Raw genomic sequence first — 19,426 nt, 5'->3', positions numbered from 1 at the left:
TAAAAAACAAATAAAGCTAGACAAGAAATGAAATATAAAGAAAAAATGATGATATAATGCCATTACTCATTTATGCACACAAACGTGGGAATTATAAGTAAACAATGCAAACACCTTGAATTGATATGTTAAAGACTTTTGAAAACACATTATACAAATTTCTTTCCCATTTTTATTGGGGCACAAAGGAATTCAATACTGCCTATTATCCCAGAAATGTAGGACTGGAAGGAACAGAAAGAAAATATAACCTCAACTCTGTGAGTTGAAACTGAATTCATGTATCTGTCCATAGTCTCTGCTGCTTCTCTATGCCTGGCACCGTTGTCACTGTGAGGGAATCTACACCACAGGGAGAGCCACAGTGCCCTGGGACCCCAGGGACATAGCTGAAAGCGTGCTGTAGAAGAGCGGTCATGACCTCACGACCTCATCTAACATGTTTCCCCTAATTCATTGTCTTCGTTTTCTTTTTTGCAAGTCACATTTAAGACACAATTCTGACAGGAACACACAGTGTACCTGGACTCCCACTAGTGACTAAGGGCCCCAAGCCAGGCACCAATAGAAGAGGTTCTCCCGCACTGGCTGAATCTGGCCCCTGGCCTGTTTCTCCAGCCAAGAGTGTGGGTTTTTTTGGTTTGTTTTAACATGTTTAACAAATTGGTGCCAGGGGACAGGGGGCAAGGCAGCCAAGACTGTATGTGGCCCGCAAAGCCTAAAATGTTTCCCATCTAGCCGATCCCTGCCAGAGATGAGCCCTCCTGCCCCGATACCTGTTCTGTTGAGCCTGGCCATGTTCATCATCGCCTCCTGGTACGCCAACTCTACATCTTCTTGGGTGACCACTAGCTTGATCTTATTCCATTTTTCAGGCTAGTAACAGGAACAGAGATTAGGAGGAAAAGAGGGGGAAAAATGTGATTCATCTTCTAACCACTCAAAGAAAAAGAGCGTATTTTGCGGGGAGGGGTCATCTTCTGGGGGTTTCATTGATCTAATTTTGTACATAAAGTGAAGTTTTCTAACTTTCTCTTCCTGTGACTAATGTTTTAGGTGCCTCGTTAGACGCTGAACCATGCAATTTTTCTATTTTCAACCCCCCCCTCTTCTGCGGTCCTGGCCACATACTACAGTTTCCTGGCCATGTAAACCCAGCAGGACGCAGGGCCGCAGCGTGCATGCAGTGAGGCTTCTCCCCACCTCCCCACCACGGGGCACAGATCACACTGTCCTATGCTCTCATCTCCTCTCACAAGCTGAGGCTTGCATTTTCACACAATTATACTTTTACTTTTCTGCACTGAGCCATCTTGATGGATGTAAACAGTTTGATTGCATGCACCCCGACAGCCCTGGGTGACCAGAGGAGGTCACAAAGGTCAGGTGAAAAGAGGTTTCCCTTTGTCCTCAGTCTGATTTTCAAAGACTGTAGCATCACGATATGGTCATCCAGGCATTCTTTTTTTTTTTTATTTATTTTATTTATTTTTTTTATTTATTTATTTATTTTTTAATTTATTTTTTTTTTAATTTATTTATGATAGTCACAGAGAGAGAGAGAGAGAGAGAGAGAGGCAGAGACACAGACAGAGGGAGAAGCAGGCTCCATGCACCGGGAGCCTGATGTGGGATTCGATCCCGGGTCTCCAGGATCGCGCCCTGGGCCAAAGGCAGGCGCCAAACCGCTGCGCCACCCAGGGATCCCTCTTTTTTTTTTTTAAATAATACCCAGTAACCTACCACCCAACGCAGTAACTCAAGTCCATCCATGTGCTTCCCCCTTAACCCACACCTCTCTGTATCTCCCCCAGAGCTAACAACTATTCTGAATTTTATACTCGTCCAACTCCTGCCATACAAGAGAGAATATTCTCATACACACAGATGCCAAAACAATATGCTCTTTGGTTGCTTCTGACCTTTATGAAAGGGTCTTATGCTGTTAGGTAATCTTTGTGCCTTGCTTTTTTCAATTCTGAGCATTAAAAAAAAAAAAAAAAAGAAAAGAAAAAGTAAAGGTGGTGTCAGGTTGGGGGTAGGGAGAAGGATCCCAAACCTCTCATCTTGGAGGCTTCTCTGTCAACCTGGCTAGGTTACTCAGACCCTGGCAGTTGCTTAGAGAGCCACTGTGGATTACTAGCCGTGAAGGCCTTGCAATCTGATTTATGGGTGAGTCTACCTGTTGGGAAATCTCCCCTCATCACCAGATAGAAGGGAAAAATAACTCAAGGATGTGGCTTAGGGATTTTCTCTGCTCTGCTGTAACTTTTTTTTTTTAAGAGTGAGTTTATTCATGAGAGACACAGGCAGAGGGAGAAGCAGGCTGCATGTGGGGAGCCCAATGTGGGACTCGATCCCGGGACCCCAGGATCACACCCTGGGCGGAAGGCAGGTGCTCAACTGCTGGGCCACCCAGGCGTCCCATCTACTCTCTGTATCAAGTAAGATGTATCTGGTTGATAAATAACATAAAGTTGTTACTCCTTTTCGACTGTTTCTCAGTAATGGTGGTTCAGATGACAGTGGCAGAAATTAAAAGCACCAAGATATGTGAGACTAGGCCACAACTGTATTAATTATTGTATTGTTATGGCAAGGAGAAAAACCCTAAATGAAGTGTGATCACAGCTCAGTGATACAGTGACTCAGGATAACTATCTTCATATTCTAGATGCTTTCTCCATGGGATAGATAACAAAATGTTGCAGTTACTAATTAGTTTAAAAAGACAACCAAACAAAACCGCCAAAAACCTAGTGAATAAAAATTTAAAGTGTCAACAACCCTGCCCATATTTATACCCCCAAACACTACACTTTCCATATATTCTATGATTTTTTTTTTTTTAGTGATACTTAAGATATGAGCGCTAGAGCACTCAATATGTGGAACCTTGATTTAATAAAAGACAGGGACGCCTGAGTGGCTCAGTGGTTGAGCGCCTCCCTTCGGCCCAGGGAAGGCTTCTGGGGTCCTGGGATCGAGTCCCAGGTCGGGCTCCCCACATGGAGCCTGCTTCTCCCTCTGCCTATGTCTCTGCCTCTCTGTATGCGTGTCTCTCATGAATAAATATATTTTTTTTTTTTTAAAAAAGAAGACAGACAATCTCTCTACAATTTCTGAAGGACATAGCTGATACAACCCTCCCTGGAAGCGGAACTAAAGGGGCTCATTTGTGGAAGACAGAGTGCAGATGTGTAGATGATCTAGATCTGGAATGTGTGCAAACAGGTGCAAGGGGAAGGGCTGACTTCTGGATGAGAAGCAGTGCTTGCTCTGGAGCAGACACATCTTCTCGAGCACATGTACTCTGGCAGGAGCAGACGGAGATACTCAGCTGACCTGATGTGCAGAGCAAATGCCCTGCTCCCCAAACCCACCAACAAAAAAACTACCAGGGCTCGGAAAACGTGCTATCCCCGTCCACACCCAGTCCCCGGCAGGCAGCGCTTCACTCACAATGTCCAGCCACTGGTGCACAGCCACAGCCACCTGCGTCCCCAGGGGCTTCGTCAGCACCAGCACATCCCCCGGGACTGCATTATCTGGCCTGAAGGAGAGAACAAGGCAGTAGACTCTAGTCAGTGTAATCAGGGATATAAACTCACTCTCAGTAGAACCAGAAAGGCTGGTAAAAATGTATGCACATCTGCAAAACACATTTAAACAAACCACCGCCAGGACAGCAGCAATGCTCAAAGAACTGAAGAGTCTGCCAATTACCTGCAGCCCCCCCCCCACCCCAAGCCCCCAAGAATGGAGGAAGAAGCAAATCACTTTGTCTTCAAAGGCAAAAGCCTCCTCGGGCCCTGGCTCAGCCCTGCTCCTGTGTAATTCTCAGGACCCACCCCCCTCTCCATGGCTCTGGGGCAACTGAGGTGGTTCCACCATCCTAGAGGAGGGAGAGACGCGGGGGGACGAGGCTCCAATCTGTGGGTCTAACGTTGTGGTGATTTCAGCAAAGTTCTCAAACTCAAACTGACCAACATTACGTTTCCTACCTGCCACCCAGACCGACTCCCTGGTTGCTATCTGTCTTAAAGATAAAAGGCCAACACTAAAACCACAAAGACCGATCCCTCCCCCCACCATGCCAAATGCTCATACCACATCCTACTAGTTGCTCGTGGGGGTCTTCCCCGCCTGGGGTCAAACTGTCCACCCTGCCACTCCATCCTCCAACACTGACCCACATCGATTACAAAGCCAGGGGACCAGACTTACAATCAGTAACTAGCTCCTCAGCTCATCCTGTGACATTTGTATTCACTACCTTTGAAAAAATGTTAATTTGGTAACAGTATGTAGGAAACTGATTTTCCAAAAACTAGACCTGAAAACATAAATGTCTTTCTTTTTAAAAAAAAGATTTTATTTATTCATTTCATTTGAGAGAGAGAGCATGAGCAGGGGGGAGAGGGGAGCAGCAGGGAGCTCGATGTGGGGCTCTACCCCAGGATCCCCCATTGCCTCCCCCTACCATCAAGTAAGATTTTATGTATGTATTTGAGAGAGAGAGGAGCACACAGAAGGAGAGACAGAAGCAGACTCTCTCCTGAGCAGGGAGCCTGACACGGAGCTCAATCCCAGGACCCTGGCATCATGACCTGAACTGCAGGCAGACGCTTAACCTGTTGAGCCATCCAAGCGCCCCCATAAATGTCTTTGAATCTGACTCAGCCACAACTTAACACCGGTATATTCTTGCACCATCACAGGTCATGTGCCACCCACAAAAATTACCATCAAGTTACATGCAATAAAACTACTACATTATTTTTAAGTTTATAGGCACTATTTAATGAAATATAACCACCTGTGGAGGCTCATTCATGTTTTACAAACTAAATATACATGCTGTTGTCCAAAAAAAAAAAAAAAAATCTATTGAAGCTTGTTTTATTATTTTCTCCTCTCAAATTTTTGCAACTGCTAAGTTCTTTTTCTACTGAAAAGCTGAAATCTGTGAGGGAGATGGACTCCAGGATCTCTTGTCCTCTGTGTGGAGGTTTGAGAACTACCAACATAAAACATAGGAAAACAAAACTTTCTGATTTAAGTAAAATGCAAGACCTTTAACATGAAAGCTATCAGATAGCACCTCTAAAAGGAGTTCTCTCATCAATTAAAAAATGGGCAAAAGACATATATGAATATATGAAAAATAGGCTCAACTTTATTCACGAAGGAGTAAGGTTTAAAGCCAGCAGGCAGACTGGCAAAGAACAAGAGATCTGTTACCATGCTGTGTTGGTTAGGATGTCCCATTCACTGTTGGCAGAGCCTCCATGAAGGGCAGTCTGGAGAGATCTATCATAATTACTCTACATATATATTTGACTTAGCAATTCTATTTTGAAGAATTTCTTACCAAGAGATACACATACCCACAATGATCTATGTATGTAGTTACACATTAAAGCACTATTTGTAATGTCAAAATTATTGAGTAATCTAAATATCAATAATAAATGGACTAAAAATTGGTAAAAGCAGTTGCCTCATCCAGGAAGGAAAACTGGTTATGAGGAATGAGGAAGGGACTCTGCATTGTAGATCTTTCTGTATTTTTTTAATACTGAATCATATGAACACTTTGTTAGTACTTATCCACAAAAACAAATTAAACAAACAAACAAAAAATCAGGGGCACCTGGGTGGCTCAGTCAGTTAAGCATCTCCCTTTGGCTTAGGTCATTATCCCAGGGTTCTGGGATTGGGTCCCGCAGCAGGCACCCTGCTCAGCAGGGAGTCTGCTTCTCCCTCTTCCTATACTCACGCTCTCTAAAAAATAAAATCTTAAAAAAAAAAATAAAGGAAAACAAATGGAGTTTCTAGTTCCTTCAGAAAACTGAACATCTTCTTAAGAAGACATCAAACATGTAAAGTTAATAACTTGTATTAAGAGAGAATCTTTCAAAAAAAAAAAAAAAAAAAAAAAAGAGAGACTCCCAAAGATCCGGGAAATGGCTGGAAAGTAGACACTCATGTTATTACCTACCAGGGAAATGCCAATTTCACACCTTATACCTACTAGGATGGCTATTACCAAACATGAAGATAACAGAACAAGTACTAGCAAGGATGTGGACGCTGCCATTCTACTATGTTGCTGTTTTTTTTTTTTTTTTAAAGATTATTTATTTATTCATGAGAGACCAGACCGGGGCGGAGGGGAGGGGGGGGGCAAGCAGAGACACAGGCAGAGGGAGAAAGGGAGAAGCAGGCTCCATGCAGGGAGCCTGACATGGGACTTGATCCTGGGTCTCCAGGATCACAGTCTGGGCTGAAGGCAGCCCAAAACCACTGAGCCACCCAGGTTGCCCATGTTTTTGTTTTTGTTTTTTTTAAGATTTTATTTATCAGAGACACAAAGAGAGAGGGCAGAGGGAGAAGCAGGCTCCTCACAGGACTTGATCCCAGGACCCCAGGATCACACCCTGAGCCAAAGGCAGATGTTCAACCACTGAGCCACCCAGGTGTTCCCAATGCTGCTGTTTCAAATGTAAAAATGGTGCCACTGCTTTGGGAACCAGTGTGATGGTTGCTCAAGATAAAGTTACCACACAACTCGATAATTCTTAGGTATATAACCATGGGAAATGGAATTTAGGTCCACAAAAACTTGCACGCATAAGTTCATAGCAGCACCATTTTAATAGGTGGAAACAACCCAAAGGACCATCAACTGTGAACACACAGTGGTCTATCATACCATGAACATCATTTAGCCATAAAATGGCATGAAACACCAACATAAAAAAAAAAAAAAAAAAAAAAAGAAACACCAACATACACTCTAACATGGGGTCTGAAAACAGCACGCTAACTGAACGCCAGACACAAAATACTGATATATCATATGATTGATTCCATGCTCTCTCTCTCTCAAATAAACAAAATACAATAAAATGGGCAAATTCACAAGACAGAAAAGTAGATTAGTGGTTTCCAGAGCATAAGGCAGTGGGTGGGGGAGGGAATTGGGAGTGACTGCTTATAAATACAGGGTTTCTTTTTGAGGCGATCAAAATGTTCTGGAATTGGACAAGGATGATGGAGTGACAGTTGCACAACCTTGTGACTATCAACAGCCAGTGGAGTGTATATTTTAACAAGCTGAATTTCATGGGGGTCCTGGCATAGTCCATTAAGTATCTGACTCTGGTTTTGGCTCAGGTCCTACATCAGGCTCTGCATTCTTTGTGTGTCTGCTTGTCCCTCTCCTTCCCCCCGCAGCCTCCCCGCCTCAAATAAATAAATATTTTATTTTTTAAAGGTTTATTTATTTGAGAGAGAGAGGAGCACACAGAGGGAGAGGGAGAAGCAGACTCCCTGCTGAGCAGGGAGCCTGATGCAGGGCTCAATCCCAGGACCCTGGGGGATCATGACTTGAGCTGAAGGCAGACAACCTACTGAGCCACCCAGGTGCCCCTCAAATAAATAAACATTTTTTTAAAAAGTTGTATTTTATGATGATGTGAAATTGTGTTATATGAATTGTACTTCGGGAGGGGGGTGGAAAAACCTCACCTCAAAATTAAAAAACAAACAGGCATAAAGTACTACAAAACGGACCTTAAATATATTATGCTAGTATCATGTGACATGAAAGAAGGCAGAATGGAGCACAGGTAACGTGGAGTGACAGTGAGGGGGATGGGTCTTCGGCTGGGGTGACGAAATGTTCTAAAATCAACTCTGGTGATGGGCATGTAACTCTGTAAAAATACCAAAGACCATTGACGGGATGCGAATTTATATGTCAATAATTCTCTACCAAAAAATTAAGAAGAAAGGGAGAATCAGGCCAGGTGATGTGAAACAAAATCAACTTACATGATGAATTCATTGGGCTGGCAGACAGTAGTAGCCACTCCTCCTAGAACAATCCAGGGGTTTAACACCGTTTGGCCACCAGTCACAGACGTTCCTGCCTCCTCTGCTGCATCTTTAAAACCCTGTATAATTAGGGGCATCACTTTATCCCTCTCCTAGGGTTTAAAAGAACACAAATTAAAAGTCAACATAATTCAGTTCCACACCTAGAGAAAAGAATCTACACTTATAATAATAAAGAATCTACACTTATAAGTGTATATAATAAAGCATTATATACACTTATAATCTACAACCCTTAAAGGGAGTCTTGAGGTTGACAGCCAGGGCAGAGAAAGGAGGAGGAACAGTAAATTGTAGCCATTTTATCAGAAGCTGGAAGTCGCTCTAGGTTACAATGTGAATGAAACCCAGACAACACAGAACTAAAAACTGGAATATGGCTGGACACCCAAGTGGGCCCTGAATCTGAAAGCCAGCTCTTGAAGTGGTCCTTCAGAATTCTAAGACTAGCTTTGCATGCATCCACATGCCTCCTGCAGAGGCTGTAAGGGACCCAAGACCCAAGCACACTCTGTGGGAGCACAAAAGGGCCGGCGGAAAACTCGTTTCTATGAGGCACAGTGAAACTCTTTCTGAGGCATGAGAACAGATACCTTTCAAAAACAATCTAAGGGGAAATCATCTCTGTCAAACGGCAGGTACCGGCAGCGAGGCCACGGACACTGCTGTGTGAGCACGTGAACACACTGACCCCCCTCCCCACCGCTGCACCGCCTCCAGCAGTGACCGAAGCAGCAGGCAGAGGCAGGCGCCCGCCCTGAATGCCCTAAGTGCCCTGGGCCTGCATCTGTAAGGCTGGGCCTGGACCACGGTGGGCCTGGGGGACGTGTTAGTACTGCGGCCTCGACTTTATTAAAGCAAACCAACATGCCTGTCTTGGCTTCAGTCTACCTGGAAGAGAGGAAGGGAAGCAGGTGGTAGAAACGAAAACAAGAGGCCAGACTCTCTATTTTAATTTATGGACAGCTGCCAAGAAATAAACGGGGAGCCCGACAGAGCAGGAGAGCCACGCAGCCTGGGTGCCTCACGTTACAGATAGGGGACAAAGGGCTACCCAGGCAAGTGATGCCATCAAGACAACAGACTACTTACCCTGTCAGTCATTTTATTACTGATCCCAAGGAGCATCAGCATATTGTCACATTCCGTGACCCCCATGGCGTAGAGGTCACTGAGGACGTTGGCACATGCTATCCTGCCCTGGAAGAGAGGGGAGGGGTGAGAAATGACAACTGGGGGACTTTCCGTGAGGGCCTATAGAGCACCTCCCAGGAGAACTCGGGGACTTTCCAGGGACATGGTCCCCGTTTTGTGTCCTTTTCTTAATCACTAGGCCACTCCTTCCCACTTTCTGACATTCCCATGACCGCCTCTTCTTTTTTGTGCAGAACAAATAATTTCCGTGTTGCTTCCCATTCTAAATACCAGGAGAAGCCCGCAATTCATTTAGATGGGAAATGGGGATTGGGGGCAGATGCTGGGGCGGCAGGCTGGAGCAGATGGGTCTGCAATGGAAAGGTTGGAAAACAAGTGTCCTAAAGCAAACTTGGAAACAGTGACGTATCCTAAACAGACTCTAAAAATATGTTCACCTTGTTGGTTAGAGAGAAGACGTTTTTTATAACATAGGGACGGAGAAATTTTGGTAGTTTCTTTTCAAGGCTATAGAAGATAAACAGGAAAAACATCTTGCTTGAGAAACTAAAAAATAGAAGAGAAAAAACATCCAGGCCTGAAGTCAGACTGTTTTCTAAAGCACATAAAAAGCATGTCCAGTAAACTATTATTTAGTAAAGAACTTTAATTCAATAGAAATATGGTAACAGGGATGCCTGGGTGGCTTAGCAGTTGAGCGTCTGCCTTCAGCTCAGGGCGTGATCCTGGGTCCGGGAATGGAGTCCCACATCAGGCTCCCTTCGAGGAGCCTGCTTATCCCTCTGTCTCTGCCTCTCTCTCTCTCTGTCTCTCATAAACTTAAAAAAAAAAAAAAAGGTAATACAGATTTTTTTAAATCGGAGATATACAAGTTGTCGGGGACACATGGCTGGCTCAGTGGATGGAGCAAGTGACTCTTGATCTTGAGGTTCTAAGTTCGAGCCCCAGGTTGGGTATCGAGATTATTCAAAAATAAAATCTTAAAACAAAACAAAACAGGGACACCTGGGTAGCTGAGTCTGTTGAGCATCAGACTCTTAATTTCAAGAGTCATCATCATCATCATCAGGTGATGATCTCAGGGTCAAAAGATAGAGTTCCGTGTTGGGCTCTGTTTGTGCTGGACACAGAGCCTGCTTGAGATTCTCTCTCTCTCTCTCCCTCTGCCCTCCCCCAACCCCGATCCAATAAATAAATAAATAAATAAATAAATAAATAAATAAATAAATAAATAAATAAATAAATAAATAATAAAAATGTAAGTTGTCATTTCTAGACTGCAAAGGAGAAGATAACAAATTGTTCTTCTGACATAAGGATAATCAAGCTCCCAAGTGTGATCATTTCAGCAGCTGGCTCACTGTTCAAGGTTTTTTTTTTTTTTTACGACTTCCTAGCAGACTGGCGGTGAGCTCAGAAGCATCAACAGCAGGGGTGACTGGGGTTTGGCAACTTGGAGGTGCCCACCACTGCTTGGGGCTGCAGCGACGTTCTATCCTCTCTGATGCTTTGAAGAGATGCTGGCTAAAGACTGAGCTCTGGAACTAGCCCCCTATGCCCCCGGGGCAGGTGGGGGCCTGGGTGTGGCATGCCTCAGCCTCTCAGGAGTGCTGCTCCTGGGGATGGAACACAGCGAGTGCAGAGGCCAGACGGGTTTCTAGTCAAGTGTATGCCTGTCACTGGCGCCTGAGAAGTGACTTTCCTCCTCCCTGCACATAGCTGTCCCCACGCGTGTAGCTCAAGTCCAGTGCCCTGGCACACACGTCAGCCCATCTCCTAAGAGCAGGATGTCCCCGGTCACTTCGTCAGCTCTTTGTCTGGTAGGGCAGGGAGTTAAAGTCAGGTAGACGATGGGGTTGCTGGCATAACCATGCACTAAGCAAGTGGGAAATAGATTTGGCAGGCCACGATCAGTAGCTAGGAACTAAAATGCAGCAGTTCAAGTACATATTCCACACGGTGGCACCTAACACACTGAGGTGGGTATTGACCAGAATTGGAATAAACCATCCAGAAGTTTTAACTGTGGTTAAGAGGCTGAACTGTATTTCTGGAAGGAAACCTCTAGCATCAGTCCTGCTGCCTGAGATGCAGGCATGTGGAGCTTACCAGTGTCAGAGAACAAACGAAAGAAGACTATAAGCATGTCACAAAAGGCATGCTGAGGACACAACAGGTGTTCTCACAGACACACACTCAGATACTAGGGCAGCAGGGGGCTTCCCACGCCTGCCTCAACTGCCTTCCACACACACGGAACCATACCAAGTATAAGCGGGGCCAGACCCAAAGGCTGCAAGGGCAGTAGTGGGATGGGAACCACTGGCATGTAACAAAAGCCCCAACCCACGAGCAATTCCAGACGTAAACACCCACCAGCGTCAAACTCACCATCATGTAAGGGTCATCAACGATGGGGTAAATGTAATCCGTGGTTTGAACCAAAGAAAGACCGCCATGCCTCAAAGGAATGACGCAAGTATCCATTCCAATGCCTGCAAAGATGAAAGTCATCAGCATCCAAAAATCAAAGGAAAAGCCCTTCATTTCATACCATCCGTGCTCCGGATAGGAACAGTCTTATGCATGACACGTATGGAACACTGCACCCTGCCAATAAAGCAATGTGTTTCCTATCAAGAAGCGTAACTGAAATAAACGTGAAACATAACTAGCTTAAGATGGAAAGTGAGAATAAAATTTGTTAGTCATGAAGATTCAACTTCAATATGGTACAGTTTTTAAGCTTTACTGATGCCTCCAATGGAAATTGTTCCTTTGTATTAGCATACCACGTGGCTGACACCACAGAGAATTTCTTTAAAGCTAAGAAAGCAACAACAGAACTTGAGTTGTCTTATCTACAGTTACTTTTCGAGTAGATCTTTAGGCATTATTTTCCCCAACAGAAAATCTTTTTTTTTTTTAAGATTGATTGATTGATTGATTGATTGATTGATTTATGATAGACATAGAGAGAGAGAGAGGCAGAGAGACACAGGAGGAGGGAGAAGCAGGCTCCATGCCGGAAGCCCGACGTGGGACGCGATCCCAGGACTCCAGGATTGCGCCCTGGGCCAAAGGCAGGCGCCAAACCGCTGAGCCACCCAGGGATCCCTCCCAACAGAAAATCTATAAAATCTTTTACACATATAAAAAATGTTATAATTACTTCTCTATTTTAGTCAAAAATGAAAACGACAAAGAGAGAGAAGGGGAGGAGGGGGGCTGCCTGGCTGGCTCACTCAGAGGAGTGTGTGACTCTTGATCTCGGGGTTGGGAGTTCAAGCCCCATGTCAGGTATACCTTAAAACAGAAAGAAAGAAAAGAAAAAGACAAAATTGAAACAGGTATTCACCATTTCCAATCAAGCATGTACATACACCGTGGTGCCTACGTGATCTGTTATATAGGTTCCCAAATGTGTTTAAGAAGAGACTTTAAAATTCCATTCTATTCCTCTTGTGGAAAACTTGTAAATGTCACCTTTATTAACTTACACTATAAAGAGGGAAAATATTTTGCTAAATAAGCCTGTAGGAAATATTTCAATTTACCTTTATTATTATTTTTTTAAAGATTTTATATATTTATTCATGAGAGACACAGAGAGAGAGGCAGAGACACAGGCAGAGGGAGAAGCAGGCTCCATGCAGGGAGCCCGATGTGGGGACTTGAGTCCCGGGTCCTCAGGATCACACCCTGGGCCGAAGGCAGGTGCTAAACCGCTGGGCCACCCAAGGATCCCGGAAATATTTCAATTTATTAAAAATTATTTCTAAATGCTTAGAAATATGGACAACAGATGATCTAATTAGAAATAATTCCCTTTTACTGAGTCCAGTTTAAAAGTAGCCCAAACTAAGCTACTAGAGGCAACATTTCTTTGGGAATCACCTGTAATGTAGTTATTTTCAAATTTAGACTGGCCTAAGTTGAATACTGAGCACTTTCCCTACACTTCTCTCGAAAGGATGCCCTCCAGTCCCCTTATGAGGATTTCAACTTCGCAGCCCAAGAGCTAAAGGCAGAGGAAAAAATCAAGATAAAATACCAAAGGAAATAAGTCAATGGGACCTTCTTAATTCAGAATTCCAAATGCAACAAACAAATCAGTCATATCTGAGTCACAGTGAAATGAATACTTGAGTACCTTTCATAGTCTGCTTGAGTAAAACTGCTATGGTACAACTAGCCTCAGTACCACAACCGCAAAATACCCACTAGAGGCCGAGTCATAGGGGGACCTTATTTTCCCAGCTTTTGATCCATTATTAGTATCACAAAACTAAAAATCGAGTTTAATAAAAAAAAATAATAATCATAAGGGCAGCCCCAGTGGTGCAGCGGTTTAGCGCTGCCTGCTGCCTGGGGTGTGATCCTAGAGTCCCGGGATCGAGTCCCATGTCGGGCTCCCTGCATGGAGCCTGCTTCTCCCTCTGCCTGTATCTCTGCGCCTCTCTCTCTGAATGAATGAATGAATGAATGAATGAGACTTTGCAAAGGCGGGCTTATTTTCTGCTACTAGAGATGGCAAGGGAGGGTCCGGATGGCATGTTTCACAGATTTGTGACAATGGAGCACACTGCCCAGGTTGTGAGTGTTCATGTGCATTAAGTGGAAACACCTGTGATAATTCATCTCAATGACTATATGTGCACACCTCCCAGAAATTTCACCTGAGGGCTGTGTTTGAGCGCTTAAGGGGAAAGAGGGCAAGAACCACAACTTTACTCATACTGAGTCTCTCTAAATTGATAATCCCAACAGGTCATTCTGAGAATGTTACTGTTTGCTTTAGGAAAGAGTTGAAATGTAGTTTTCTTTGGGGTTTTCATGTGTAAACTACAGAACCATGGAAAGAGAGACTGAACATAGTTGCTGAATGTTAGCTTTAAATGTTTCTAATCGGGGCCCCTGGATGGCTCAGGTCATGATCTCAGGATCCTGGGATGGAGCCCCACCATTTATCACCATCACCTTTGTTCAGCGGGAAGTCTGCTTCTCCCTCTGCCCCTCCTCCCACTCAAGTTCTTACCCTCTCTCACCCTCTCTCCCCCTCTCTCAAACAAATAAAATCTTAAAAAAAAAAAAAAAAGTTTTTACTTTGGTTACTCCTAAATTTGAATTAAATAAATTTGATTTGTGAAGGATTTAGTTTCTATTTATATGTATCAACAGAGCTTTTTAACTGATGACTCGAGCATGTATACCAAAAAGCCAACATTTCATCAGTAATATTTTAAGCAATTATGTGTTTAAGTGGGGTTAAATATATTAGAATTAATTTCACCTGATGCTTAAAAAAAAAAAGATTAGGACATTTGAAATTACACATATGGCTCACATGGTATTTCTTTGTGTAGCACCGGTCCACAGTGACTGGGGGAGAGAGGGCAGGGCATATCTGAGATGGGCCACTGGCCTTGAAAAACCAGAGGATCAAGTTGGGAGAGGGACTGTCCAGGGAAAGGGCAGGTGGTAACAGATGAAAATACCACAGGGTGGAGGAAGCCTCAAATACCAGACAGAGCAGTGTATTTAATTACGAGTGGGTGGTGGGAAATTCTGGGTTTTCAGCAAGCCTGAAACCATCAAGAAAAAGAATCCACATGCTCACACTAACCTACCACCACCGCCGGAAGTGATCAATACTTGATAGCTCTTTAGTCCCAGGCAAGAAATACTTAATTCTTTAGTAAGAATACATCTAATAAATCAGTACATTTAACAACTGTCACCATCTTACAATCCAGGAAAGCGGACACTCTTTTAGAAAAATAACTTAAAAACAGACACACTGGCATCCATCTATTATTACGTGTCTGTTTGGGTAAAGATACACGTGGTACATATACATACACAGATCATTTCTGGTACTTCCAAAAAGTAAGTATTGTCATTTCATTTTATAGATTGGGAAACTGTGGCTCAGATTAACACTCGGTGACTGTGCCAGAACATGAATCTAGATCTGATTCCCAAGCAAAGCTTTGGCTATCCAGATGTTACCATTTCTGGACAAGGTTTTCCTACTGTGCTTCCTTTTGCTGGTTAGCTGGGATCCATCCACCCTGGAGAATGCCATGAATGCTCAATTTTGTGAGTGCGCATTTTTCTGGCAAAGGGTCATGGCTTCCAATTACTTCTCAAAAGCCCTAGGAGACTAGGCTTCTTTGCTACAGTGTTCTCATAGCAAGCAACTTTCTCCTGCCTCTGCCCTTGCTGTGGACATCTGTCTCCTCCACCACTGCTAGGCTGTAGCTTATAGCCGCCCCGCTTCTCACTTCAAACATGTTGGACTTAGAAATCAGATGACAGACAGTCTGGTGGTTAGAGGAGTCAGCAAGCATGGATTCCAGGTCCTGCTCACCAAATGACATGGGTTGCTCGGCCTTCCTGAGCATCACGGGGTGGAGGGAAGGAGTGACTGACCTGACTCATTCTCAAAGTGCTTAACAGTGCCTGGCATGCTCAGTAAGGTTGACAGGAAGTTCTAAAAAGGAATTACTACTGTATCCATAAGTTTATTTTTTTAAATTTATGATATATTTTTTTAAAGATTTTATTTATTTGAGAGAGTGACAGAACAAGCATGAACAAGGTGGTGAGGGGATGGGCAGAGGGAGAGGGAGAAGCAGACTCCCCTCTGAGCAGGGAGCTGATGCGGGGCTTGATCCCAGGACCCTGGGATCATGACCTGAGCCGAAGGCAGATGCTTAGCCACCTGAGCCACCCAAGCGCCTGATCCATTTTTCCATTTTTTTTTAAAAGATGTTTTTATTTATTTATTTATTCATAGAGACACACACACGGGGGGGGGGGGGGGGCAGAGACACAGGCAGAGGGAGAAGCAGGCTCCATCCACAGAGCCTGACATGGGACTCGATCCAGGGTCTCCAGGATCACGCCCTAGGCTGCAGGCGGTGTTAAACCGCTGCACCACCGGGGCTGCCCTATCCATAAGTTTTTATTGCCATTTGTTTTTGCCCATTTGGCAGCTTATTTCTCTTGACAAAGTTCTCTGACAGCTTTCTCATTAGTTCTTATTTCTTGACAAGCCAGTTATCTAATCCAACTCATTCAGCTGGTATTTCTCCATGCTCCGGCATCAGCTAGATGAGGCTGGTTTGCAAACTGAACTCCTGGGAGTCAGCCCTGCAGACCCTTAGAGTGCATGCAGCTTCCTCTCTCCCAACCAAAGCAGCTCTGCTTTCGTTATTTTTATTTTTTAAAGGTTTTATTTGACAGAGAGAGGGAGCAGCAGGCCCCCCACTGAGCAAAGAGCTGCTGTGGGGCTCCAGCCCAGGACCCCGAGATAATGACCTGAGCTGAAGACAGACGCTTAACCGACTTAGCCACCCAGGTGCCCCATCAGCTCTGCTTTTATATTTGCTTTATATATCAGAGAAGGAGTGTCCTGCGTTGTAAGACAGAACTGCACAATAAAATGGTGAAAAATGAATTAAGAAAGCTGATCAGGTCACACAGCAGGACTACCAAACATTCAAACTCCTAGACTACACGCCAAACATTCAAAAGGCAAAGTGATCACCGTCTCATGCCACGTCCTTAATGCACCAAACAAGGAGAGCTAATAAACAGTATCCCGGTAGCCTAGAATTTCTGAGCTCTGTGTTTGGGAAGAGGCAAACCATGAAAGCATCAGGAATTTAGTAAAGAAAAAAAAAAAATACACTCTCAATTCCAGATGATGTCCCAGGGTCAGGCAGACTTAGTCCAGGCTTCTCCTTCCTCCCCACCCGAGCTCATCAAACAATGCTTATTGCAGAGGAACCTCTGAGCTCCCCCGCAACCCAGTCACTGCCCTCACAGCACCACACAGTGACAGGGAAGCACCACCTCTCCTAAGGCGAAGGAAGAGAATGCAAGCACTTTAAGGAAAATTTTAAGACAGAAATCAAGGAGTTTCTGCTTAATCCTCAGCTAACTACAAAATTCAATTTAGCGAAAAACACTCTTACTGTAATAGAATTGTCTCAGTTGCACACTTATAGTTTAAAAATGGCTAGAGCCCGTTTCTTGATGCTTTCCAAGTACTTCCTCCAAATAAGTTACAATAATCAGATAGTTACTGTGGCTGTGCTCTTTGAATCCTCGTAGAAATGAGCCTTTTTAAAAAAGGCACCATGGGAGGATGGAAATTTGGCTTTTGACTCCTTGACTACAACTGCAGCCAAGATGCTCTTCCTTGGGGAAGTATAAAAGAAATAATGGTTCACATACCAAGCCTTGGCATAACTGCTCCCAGAAACTGCTCATCTTCTTGGAAGTGATTCTCTTGTAAGGATTCCAGCAATTTCTGCAGGACATCTTGGGGCACTTTGCAGCCGGTGCCCTTCAGTTCAGTGAATCTGGTTAGCCGGAAGCTCTTGTCCAATTCATAACTTTCCGGGTTAAAGGACTCCCGCGTAGACATGGTTCTTGGGAACACACACCTCACAGCTGGGCTCCTCCCCTCCCTCTCCTAGCCGGCTGGTTTCTTTACGGATCCACCTAGGTATCACCCAAACACAAAGACATCATTAAAAGAATCCTCACCAGTACTTGCTAAGCCTCAGGTGGATATACAGGACAGTGACAAGTAAGTGTGAAAAGAGCTGAAATCAACCGGACCCCAGGGATCTGGCAGCGATCAGAGGCCACAAAAGTTCCTTACGGTGATGCAAAAGCCGGAACGATCATTTTAAACATGGACTGTACCACCACAGACATCTTCTTCTACAGAAGATCTGACGTCTGTGTTGCTGTCACTGTGGCTCTGAGGGGGACAGGACACCTCCCCTGAAGAAGGTACCATGGGCCAGCTGGCACAAGACACAAGGCCATTTTCAGCAGCAAGTCCCAAAGGTTCTTCTGGCGGCCAGCAATGTGAAAAAACTTCCAGTCACTTCATCTGTCAGCCTAGAAACACTATGGCTTTGAAATTAGAAGTCCCAGCTAAAGGGACTTTTCTGGAAAACCTTTTAATATCTTCTGCTGTCTCAAACAGAAAAATAAAATGCCCACCAGACACTCTGCAACATCAAAAGGATGTTGATGGAAATGCATCTGATGGAATTCTTCATGATGCTCAATTCAACTTTAGAAAAGCAGGTTTTCACTTTGAGCCAAAAGTACAACATGATCCAAAACTAAGGAAGCCTCACTGAACAACACAAGTTGAAAAGTGGAAAGGCTGTTTAACGCAGCAAGGTTAATCCTCTCCAAGAGAGCAGTGGAAAGTTCTCTTAATGTTTTAATGCAGTGCTCTTTCCTAGAAAGCAAACATCCCGCCCAACAAACCAGTACACACACATCATTGACAAAATATGCTTGCTCCTGCTCATTACGGTTTCACTGCAGAACTAAAATGAGAAATTAAACTGCACTTAAATCACTAGCAGTCATGGTACTTGATACTGTGGAAGTTTCTAGGGTGAACTCTTCTAAATCCGAAGTCTGGGAGGTTACACCAGAATCTTACATGTGCTCCCAGGGTTTACAAACCTCCAGAATGGTATTTTATTGGGCATAGAATTACAAACACCCCAAGTTTTAGAGTCAGTTTCCCCTATAAAATTTATGATTAAGAACATAATTCCCATTTATAGAGTTTCTGATCTCCTGGGAAAGACATCACTCATTTAAAATAAACCACACACACACACACATGCATGCACACACACACACACACACGCACAATAAACAAATAAAATAAAATAAATCTCACAAAGCCAGACTTTGGGCAGTAATCCAAATCGTCTTTACAAAAAAGCATGTTTGGGGTGAGCAATCATTTTGGCTTGAAACCTACAACCGTGCAGGAGTAAAGCTTCCAACATTTCAAGAAAACAACCTGTCGGAAAGAAGGGTGTCAGGAGAGCAAAGCAAATTACCCAGAGGGGAATTCTGAAGCCATTTTAGAGTTAAGGAAGAGTCCAACAGCACTTTGACTTGGAAGAGTTTGGAACAAAACAGTCCTTTGCTCACAAAACGCCTCGCATTTAACACCGCCTCACTCCTACCAGGGGCGGGGGGGGAATCCAACTCACGAGGCATCCAGTTATTTTCCTACTTCCAACCCTAAACCACCGCCACCCTCCTCCAGAAAGAGGCGGGGAACTTGGGGAAGCTAACTTCCTTTTCAACCTAATTTCTATTTTCCCAGATTTTTAAGAGGGGGAGGAAAAAAAAAAAAGTCTAAAAACACCTTAAGTCAAAAAAATAAATTTAAAATAATAAAAAAAAAAAGCACTTAGGAGTCATTAAAATACTAAACGGAACGAGGGACACCCATCTCACACACACACACACACACACACACACACACCCGAAATCTTGCAAAAGTTAGTTTCTGGAGGGT

At 44.1% G+C, this 19,426-nt stretch overlaps 1 protein-coding gene across 5 annotated transcripts in view; it reads right to left on the bottom strand.

Moving 5' to 3' along the window:
- The window catches only part of SEPHS1 (selenophosphate synthetase 1), a 32,912-nt gene that overhangs the window by 12,380 nt on the left and 1,106 nt on the right, over nucleotides 1-19,426 (bottom strand). For 3 of the 5 annotated variants that reach the window (XM_072825780.1, XM_072825776.1, XM_072825777.1), the window contains exons 2-7: nucleotides 17,308-17,577; nucleotides 11,452-11,555; nucleotides 8,998-9,105; nucleotides 7,843-7,997; nucleotides 3,463-3,553; nucleotides 777-876 (exon numbers count right to left, since the gene is read on the bottom strand). In XM_072825780.1, coding sequence (XP_072681881.1) covers nucleotides 777-876; nucleotides 3,463-3,553; nucleotides 7,843-7,997; nucleotides 8,998-9,105; nucleotides 11,452-11,555; nucleotides 17,308-17,500 — 751 coding nt within the window. In that variant the 5' untranslated portion in view covers nucleotides 17,501-17,577. Of the gene's footprint in view, nucleotides 1-776; nucleotides 877-3,462; nucleotides 3,554-7,842; nucleotides 7,998-8,997; nucleotides 9,106-11,451; nucleotides 11,556-17,307; nucleotides 17,578-17,740; nucleotides 18,923-19,426 lie in introns of those variants that run through there. The other 2 variants (XM_072825778.1, XM_072825779.1) reach the window with 2 other exon arrangements.

Source organism: Canis lupus, chromosome 5 (assembly GCF_048164855.1).
Source record: "Canis lupus baileyi chromosome 5, mCanLup2.hap1, whole genome shotgun sequence".
Classification (NCBI taxonomy): Eukaryota; Metazoa; Chordata; class Mammalia; order Carnivora; family Canidae; genus Canis; species Canis lupus.
Note: the sequence above shows the minus strand (reverse complement) of the source record. Positions and strands in the feature narration are given on the sequence as shown.